Source organism: Micropterus salmoides, unplaced genomic scaffold, assembly GCF_014851395.1.
Source record: "Micropterus salmoides isolate LMB-PRFRI ecotype aquatic unplaced genomic scaffold, ASM1485139v1 Ms_hic_scaffold_23, whole genome shotgun sequence".
Taxonomy (NCBI): Eukaryota; Metazoa; Chordata; class Actinopteri; order Centrarchiformes; family Centrarchidae; genus Micropterus; species Micropterus salmoides.
The window spans coordinates 20,785,677-20,794,735 of NW_024041484.1; the positions used below are offsets into that span (position 1 = coordinate 20,785,677).

The 9,059-nt window shown below is 37.5% G+C and overlaps 1 protein-coding gene across 1 annotated transcript; it reads right to left on the minus strand.

Moving 5' to 3' along the window:
* Positions 1-76: 76 nt before the first annotated feature.
* snrpf (small nuclear ribonucleoprotein polypeptide F) lies at positions 77-4,368 on the minus strand. The gene is made up of 4 exons (XM_038738487.1): positions 4,217-4,368; positions 2,751-2,876; positions 803-867; positions 77-383 (listed from the first exon to the last, which is right to left on the minus strand). The coding sequence occupies exons 1-4, from the start codon at positions 4,217-4,219 to the stop codon at positions 317-319; spliced, it is 261 nt and encodes an 86-aa protein (XP_038594415.1). The 5' UTR covers positions 4,220-4,368; the 3' UTR covers positions 77-316.
* Positions 4,369-9,059: the final 4,691 nt, after the last annotated feature.

Here is a 9,059-nt window from a genome sequence, read left to right on the forward strand (position 1 = left end):
TGCAGTGTTAAGTAATAATTAAAGAGAAATATGTTTGTTTTGTTAGATATCACATGCATAAACCACAACAATCAGGTTTTAAGAAAGGGTATATTCATTTATTGTGTCTGTATCACAACGTCACAACATAAAATTGGCCTCACATACAGTAAAAAAAAAAAAACAATTGAAAGAAATTGGAAAAAAAAAAGAAAAACAATTGAAAAATAACCACAAACCCAATCGTTCATTTGTTTCACATGGTGAAAACACATCGACTCAACTACGAGGTACAAATCACACTCAGACAAAACAGGCGGAATCTTCTTCACCAACATCACTCCCTCATTTCTCCGTCCTCCTCTTCTTCTTCTACACCTCTGATGTACAAAACATTATTGCACCTGTGTGTATGAAATAAACCTGTTAGCACACAGTACTGTTGCAACTGGCAGCAGGGAAAAAGAACAACGGGTAGATCATGTAGTGCTCCCCTGCCACTGTCATCTTTGAAAAGTGCCATGCTAACTATTAATACAAGTTAAACTAGGCAGTTGGAATCTTAAAGCCATAAAAACAACTCTGCATTGTTGTTTAGCAAATAAAACTGCTCAGATTTTAATCAGATTCTGCTTTCCTGAGCCAGATTTCATTGCTGCTACATATCTAAACTTATTTGTGTGATGCTTTCCTGGCAAAGTCCCTTGATCTTATTTTAGATAACCTTTTTCAACTAAATGTACACCAAAGTAATTCAATAAGAAGCCTCTACTGAACTTGTTATGGAAAAAAGAGGAAATTACATTTTAGGTTTACAACATACCTGATAAGCACTTCACCAAGATGACCTGCCAATGCTCCATCCACATACTCTTCTGTGTTTGCCAGCTGTCAGGAAAAGATGTGAATATAAAAAAGGTCAAGACACTACCCATAATGATGACATCCCATTTGGCATTAATGTTGTCCCAAAACAATGATGGTGGACAGTGACCTAAGTGGCACAGCTTGGGATATTAAAATCCCAATAAATTCTAAAAAGAGAAAAACTATCTGCAAACTATAGATTGATTAAATCAGTCTGCCGATCAATCAGGCTGACACTGATCATCTCAAATGCCAGATTTGTTGACACATGAATTAGGGCTGGGCGATTTTACAATATTAGATCTTGGACGATTAAAAGGTCTCCACGACCAGCCTTTTCAGAGTTTCTATAAGTTTAGTTCTGTGGCTCATACACGCAGTTGACAGCTCCTCTGGCAACATGGCAAGTCAGCTGCCTCACTGCCTGCGTCCGCCGCTGTCTACAAAGGCAACACTGTAACTGTTGGGCATCATGAAGTTAACATTAAAGTCCCCCGGCTGCTCTGCCTCAACTCTGAGAGATTTCTGGACGTTGCTGAAGAACAGAAAGTGTTACTTGTAGCTAAAGTAACGGCTAACCGCAGCTAACTAGCTGCTGCTATCTAATTAGCTCAGTTAGCCTAGTGGTCATAACTGACTCGGCTCAGACTGGGAGCTCAGAGCCCCTGGAGAGCGTTTTGAGTTTAATGTTACAACTCTACTCAATTACTGGAGGTTTTTAGGCCAGGATAACGTCAGTGAGCGGCACCGGATTGGACAACAGAACCATAGAAGAGCAAGCGGGCAACTAAACACCACTCGCAGCAGACTCCCAGTGAACAGGGCATGAACGGGACCGAACACAGAGACCAACAAGGAATACAGTACGGAAGTGGTTTACAGAGTTTCTTGATTTAACAGATACATTTACTTTTTGATAACATTAAACCAAGAGGCAAACCCGGCAAGAAAACCACCTCGGTGCTGTATTCCCTGTTGTCAAACTGGCCTCTGCTGGGTCCGGCCGTAGTATTCACTCATTGAGAGCTGAACCACTCTGCACAGAGTCTGCATGACGGGGTGGAGGGGGTGTCAAGTCTCTCCCCGTCTTTGTGTTTTTAAACTTGCAGAAGCAAACAGCACCTTCTTTCATGGGGAAATAAATTGAAAAAATGTATATTAAAGTCTTTAAAATGTAAGAACAAAATGATTCAGTTCTTTGTTGCTATATTGTATACGATTAATAAAGCTGTGTTATTTTTCTCTTTTAAACCAATAACTTGCAAAACAGTCTTAAAAACCAACATGAAAATTAATCGTCATAAGATCGTGATCCTGTCTGAAATAAATCGTGAGATAATATTTTTGCCATATCGCCCACCCCTAATATGAATCTGATATATCATTCTAAATGACTGCTGATCTAATCTAAAACCATCGCACGCAAGCGTTAAATATTGTTACACTGTAGAGAATAATGTAGTTGAATAGCGTCACTTCCGACAAACTTTACCCCATTCTCCTTTAAATGTCACGTTTTGAAATCTACAGCATAACCCAATGTATTTTTCTACTTCATTAATTAATAAAATGTTCATCTAAAACAGGCTAAATTAAACATGTATATTAGTTTGTACTCTGCATGGAATTTGCCAGTTTCCCTGCTCTCTAAATATCAGCATCTGCGATTTAAAAACAAAAACAAACATATTGGTCTACCAGTACTATCCGCAGTACTTATACTGGCAGAACAAGAGATTCTGGCAACTGCAAGATGAACATATAGTGACGTCACCAGTACACTGACACACACCATAAAAGTATGTTATTAAACATGTATATGAAATAAACAGATATGTGCACTGCTTTTGTTTGATTTACCAGTGGATCAACAATGGCACAATTTCCATAAAAATTGTTCTCACCTGCATATTCATGTACCCATCCACAGACACCAGGTAGCCCTTATACTCCATACCCCACTTCAGTTTCACCATCACTGGCTTTCCTGTGAGGCCGTTCAGGAATGGCTTTGGGTTCAGAGGTAAACTCTATGGAGAAATTTTTTTTTATTGTTATACACACTTTAGTTTGCTTGATTCAGATAACTATACATATATATTGGGACAGCATTTGCCAAAAGCATCCAGGTTATTACATATTGTTTCACAAAACGCTGAATAACAAAACTCGTGCCAAAATCAGTTTTAAAAATCTGAGAAATAATTAGCATTTCACCAAGAGCTGGGCAATAAAACAATAATGATAATTATAGCGATATAATTTTCCTCAATAACAAATGTTCAATAAATGTTTGACTTAATTCACGAATGAATCAGAACTTAATTTTTATTTTAAAAGACCTAATTTTACTCATGCATATTTGTTAAAAAAATGGTTTTGAATGTTCTACCTCAGATTTGTTGAGTGATCCACTGTTTGGCATCAAGTGCTTGTCACGTTCTGACCATAAACTAAAGTTTAAAACCTCAACTAACCATCTGGTTTCCTAAATTTTCACTCAGGAGAACAAATCTGCTTTTAAACTTGAAAGAAAAAATGATTTGACATTTATCAATATCGAATTACATGAACTTTTTCATCAGGATAACATTTTTGTCCATATCGCGCAGCCATAATTTCACCAACATAGGTCTAATGAAAACATGTTAAGTTATCTAGAGACCTTTTCTGATGTGTTATTCTTTGGTAGAAAATGAACATATAAGCAGCTGTTTTCAGATGTATAATTGTAAACAGGATCACGTTAGGAAACTAATTTAAAGTTAACATTTACATGGTTTGCCTTTGTGTTTTGATGTAAAGTGAACAGCAGCTGCTGGTGTAGCCTGGGTCGTAACGTTTAGAAAAACTAAACAAAATATGTTATTTGAAATATACATTTATTTATGCAACATTTTCCTCAAAAAGGAAGTGCGGGTTTCCAAACAGCAAGACAATTAGGCTGCATATCCCAGGCAACCAAACAACGTCTTTATGGGTAGAAATTTAAAGCTAGTTGTTTGTTTGGAGCACGTTTAACAAAGTAGAAATCGTGCTGTTGGAAGACTTTAAAATGGAGTTTGGTGTGTCTTTCTCTTCATAGAAATTGGGCCAAACACAAACAAAAGGCTGCACAATTTTGCTATAATGAAAGACTACAATAAAGCCGCCGTCTTATACTTTGAGTAAAGTATTACTGCATATTGCACTGCCTGAGTGTGTAACCTAAATGTGAGGGATTCATTCATTCACTTGAATTCATGAATGAGAAGCTAACGGAGCTAATGCTAACTAGCGAAAAGGCAACTATCTTTGCGCGAAGATAACGACAAACAAACCCGCAAAACATCTAATGAGTTAATAGTAAACATTTGTAAGATGTACTCACCATTTCTGTTCTACTACTTAATGTCTAGGAATGAATAAATTTGAGATCTTTTCGTCACAATAACGTTTGTCCCTCGCAAACCAGAACACGCTTTACCGCCGAGCAGGAAGTGCAACGTTTTGACCTCCGAGGAGTCTTCATGTTTTTACTTACCGCCCCCTGGTGGTGTGAGGTTTACACTGCTGCGTCAAGTCATTTACTTAGCAATGTAAATGTGTTTTGCTTAAAAATACTCCATTACAAGTAAAAGTCATGCATTTAAAATATGACTTAAATAAAAGTACGTAAGTATAATCAGGAAAATATACTCAAAATATTAAAAGTATTCATGTAGAAACTACTGTATATTACTGTATATCATTAAATTATCGTTAGACCTACTCATGTATTATTGGCGCTATATATACATATATACCAAACCTTCAAATTCTTAAAACAATTACTTACAAATATTAAAATAATTTAAAGGAATAGCATCAAATCCTCACATTTGGGTAGCTGGAACCATGAAGTGTTCAGGCATTTTTGCATGAAAAATGAGTTTAACTTATTGGTGACTCAACTAATAATTTCAGTTCTACTTTTATAAACTGTAAACAGATTTTTATTTATGACAAATCCTCATATTTTATAGGCACGTCACATGTTTTTTTATGCAATTACGTATTTGTAAAGTTAAGCTGCAGTCTTGGGGCGACATTATCTCTGTCTTAGGACTTGGCTTAGAAACCGGTGGGTTGCCGGATCGAGTCTAGCGCGACCAATGCCGAAGGCGTCACCTGAGCAAGGCCCTGAATCCCGAGCTGCTCCCCGTGCGCCGTACGATGGCAGCCCAATGCTCCTACATAGGATGGGTTATATGCAGAGAACAAATATCCCCCTCCCCTTTTTTTATTTATTTATTTTTTTTTTATACAAAGTCATCATTCAGTCTTTTCTCTGCACGTCCATCACTGTCTGCTTTGGATCTGCCACCAAAAAGGACGGAATCAGACTACAACGGACAGTCAGGACTGAGTAGGAGATCATTGGTGCCAACCTGCCCTCCAATCAGGACTTACACATTTTCAGAGTCAGGAAACTGACGGGAAACATCACTGCAGATCCATCTCACCCCGGACACAACCTGTTCAGCTTCTCCCCTCTGGTGGGCGCTACAGAGCACTGTACGCCAGACAGAGGAAAAGTTTCTTCCCACAAGCCATCACTGTGATGAACAGCTGACTTCTGATTCCTGTACATTAACCCAGTAACTCTGTCTCTAGTTCGTCACCTGTTTTCTGGTTACTACTTATTATTCATCATTCTGTATTTCAGTGCTTTTTATACTGTTCATAGGCCTACTGTTGTATTGTCATTAATGATATACTGTATATATCATATCCACCTACTTCAAGTACATAACACCTGCACATAATAGTTATTTATTCCAGTATCATTTGCACTATGCTCCTGACCTGGGTTTAGTTTGCTGAGTTAATTCAACACAGACTTCGTACAATTAATGTTGCATTTATGAGCAAACCTTTATGAAACACCTGTCATCTTTAAAAGCTTGGAGTATTTGTTGCATATTTGTCTCCCTAAACCTCTTCATAACTATAATTCTCCTTCATCAGTGTCTTGATTATAGCTTTCAAGCAAAATATTCAGCCTCAAGTAATGCAAACACACAGACACACACTATTAATGCCAAAAGGAGATTTAACTCCGTGAGGTGATAAACAACAATAGTAATAGAAAGTTATTTAAGTTTTATTGTTTTTGTTCATCATGGACTTAATGTTAAACGTAAAATTATTGATGTTGATGAACTTCAAAATTAGTGATGTTTAAATAAAACTAACACCATCTTCCTCTTCTCCCTCTTCTCACCTCTGACCCTAAAACCTAAAAATATTTCGTTTCTGTCAAATAAGAAAAGCAGCAAATCCTCTCAATGAAAATGTGTTAATGATAATTTTTCTGTCCTTTTCTTAATAAATTAATTGACTAATCATTTCATTTCCAGATATAACAACTTCTCAGAAGTTAGTTTAAAGGGATCTTAAATAACTTCATGATGTGTATTATTCCTTTTTTCATCATAAATTGCTCTTTGATCGGAGATCTATTGTAGATGAAGAGACCCACCACAGTTCGTTCTTTAATAATAATAATATTCAAAGAACGTTCTTTAAACATTTGTCTTACAATTACAGTAGTGTTAGGTGCCAAGCAAATTAAATCACAACATTGTTTTTGCAACAACTGCTCTGTAAAATATTTCACTTTAACACGAACAAAGACTTATCCAGTAATTGAAAACTCTGACTTGTTTAAGAGCAGAAAGTGAAATGACTGTCATATCTAGGTCGTTCTTGGCTCTCTGTCTGGACAGCTATTTCTCTCCAGGCACAAACAGTCTAAAGATTTCACTCATTTTTCTGCACTGAAGCGTTCAGCTGTTACTAAAGCGTCTAACAAGTTCAAACCTGATACTTTGAATTAAACCAGAATCTGACTTCCTACAGTAAAGGGCTTGGTTCTGTCAGAAAATTCCTCTGAAATTGTACTGGAGCTTTCTTTGCATGTTTTAAATACTCATGTCCTTCATCATTTAGCCTTTTTAGCCCCATTTTTCTTCCCTCTCCTTTTGAGTTGCACTCCGTGTAATTAACCAATCCATCAGTCAGTCACCATGTCACTTATGACATGATAACAATGAGTGTGTGGGTGATGTTGAGAGCAGAGGAAGGGCCACGGGAGGGGGGACAGAGTTGGCAATGATGCCAAACCCAAAGAGAAGAAAAATTACCACAGAGATGCCATATTACCACAGAGAGACACAAAAAAACAATCCATAAAGAGAGTCAAAATGATGGCATAAAGATGAGAAATTACCACAAAGTGACACACAACGACCTCAAAGTGACAAAAAAATTACCACAAGGAGATGCAAAACAACATAAAGAGACTCAAAACAACTACAAAGACATAAAAAATGATAACAAAGAGATGCAAAACAACCACAAAGAGATGTAAAATGACCACAAAGAGACACAAATAACCACAAAGAGATGATAAATGACCACAAAGAGACACAAAACAACAACAAAGAGATAAAAAATGACCACAAAGAGACACAAAACAGCAACAAAGAGATGAAAATTGACCACAAAGAGACATAAAACGACTACAATGAGATGTAAAATGATCACAAAGAGACACAAAACAACAACAAAGAGATTTAAAATGACCACAAAGAGACACAAATAACCACAAAGAGATGAAAATTTACCATTAAGAGACATAACACGACTACAATGAGATGTAAAATGACCACAAAGAGACACAAAACAACAACAAAGAGATGTAAAATGATCACAAAGACGACTACAAAGAGACTCAAACACAAAGAGAGAGAAAACATTAACAGACAATCTACAAAAAGACTCAAAAGGAGAGGGTGTAGGTGTCTTCTGTACAGGGGCCCATTGCCTCATAAACTGTCCATTGCTATAGACTATTTGGAATTACAAATAGCTGCAATTTGTTGATTTTTTTGGAATAAAAAATGTAACGATTAATACGTTATAGTTTATTATTGAAGAAGCAGGGCTTTAAATTTTACAAACTTGCACACCAATTCTAAAGTTTCTCAACACACTCCTGGTTGAGAAGGGAGATAGACAGCTTGTGCAGCTCTGTATGAGCCTAAATGATCAACTCCTACGATTCGTTGGTATCATCATTTAGAGGAAGTCGGCTTTGATGAAGAGGCCAGTCGGATCATTCCGGTCTGATGCCAAACAGCCCTTTGAAGTCTGCAGACAGCTGAGAGACTAAAGTTAACACCTAATGGGCCTGTGGAGTGGACGAGCGATGTCAGCCTTACAGTTGGTCCACCACTCATCATCAGGCCACAGATTGTGAACACTGTGGTTCATGAAATACCTGCACATTCCCATTTTTCTTTAAAATAGCAATGTTAGCATACTAACATGCTGCACTAATATGGTGATGGTAAAAATTAAACCTGCTTAAAATAATAGTTTGACATTTTGAGAAACTCAGATTCTCATTCTTTGCCAAGATAAGAAGACTCAAACTCATGTACGTACACCATACGAAGCTGCAGCTAACAGGTGGATACATCAGTTAAGCATAAAGACTGGGTTTACAAGTGTTTCTGTGAGAAAGATCAGATTTTCTTCTTCATAAAAAGAGTAGGACTATTTAACCAGACAGAACAAAGTGAACAGGTGAGATAGTTTCGTTTGGCTCAGTGCTTATTGGACACGGGTCAGATGCCCAGAAAGCAGGTCATGGTCCGATTACACAGCAGACAGAGAAGCTAAAGCCATGCTGTGTTCAGTGGAGCTTAACCCAAATGGACCAGAGCGGAAAGAACAGTTTTCCAACATCGGTTTCCTGCAAATGCTTCTGTTTCTTTTTGGTGTTTGTACCCTTACTGAGCACAGGGGGGCACTCTGCAGCCTGCACAATGTGCATGCAGACTGGGACAAAAGTATCAAATAATGATAATAAGTTATGGTAGTTTAATGCGTTTTCTTAAAACATAAAATTGCTCCTCCATTTTTCATATATGAATGCCTTTCTCCTGCCCTTCTCTTCTTTTTATGGGCTATTAAGCAGCCATTGTTGGGAGCAGACAGCCATGTGGAACGCAGAACTGGAATTTAAAAAGCTAGCAATTTATTGGCTTGCATATTTCACTGGTTTTGTATGGACACCAACATTGTTGTCAACAAAGGCCGCAGCCAGGTTCAGCCAAGCAACCAATCCGTGTAATTTGAAGTACGTCAGCAGCTCATCCAACATCACCTTGTGCGAGCGCTTT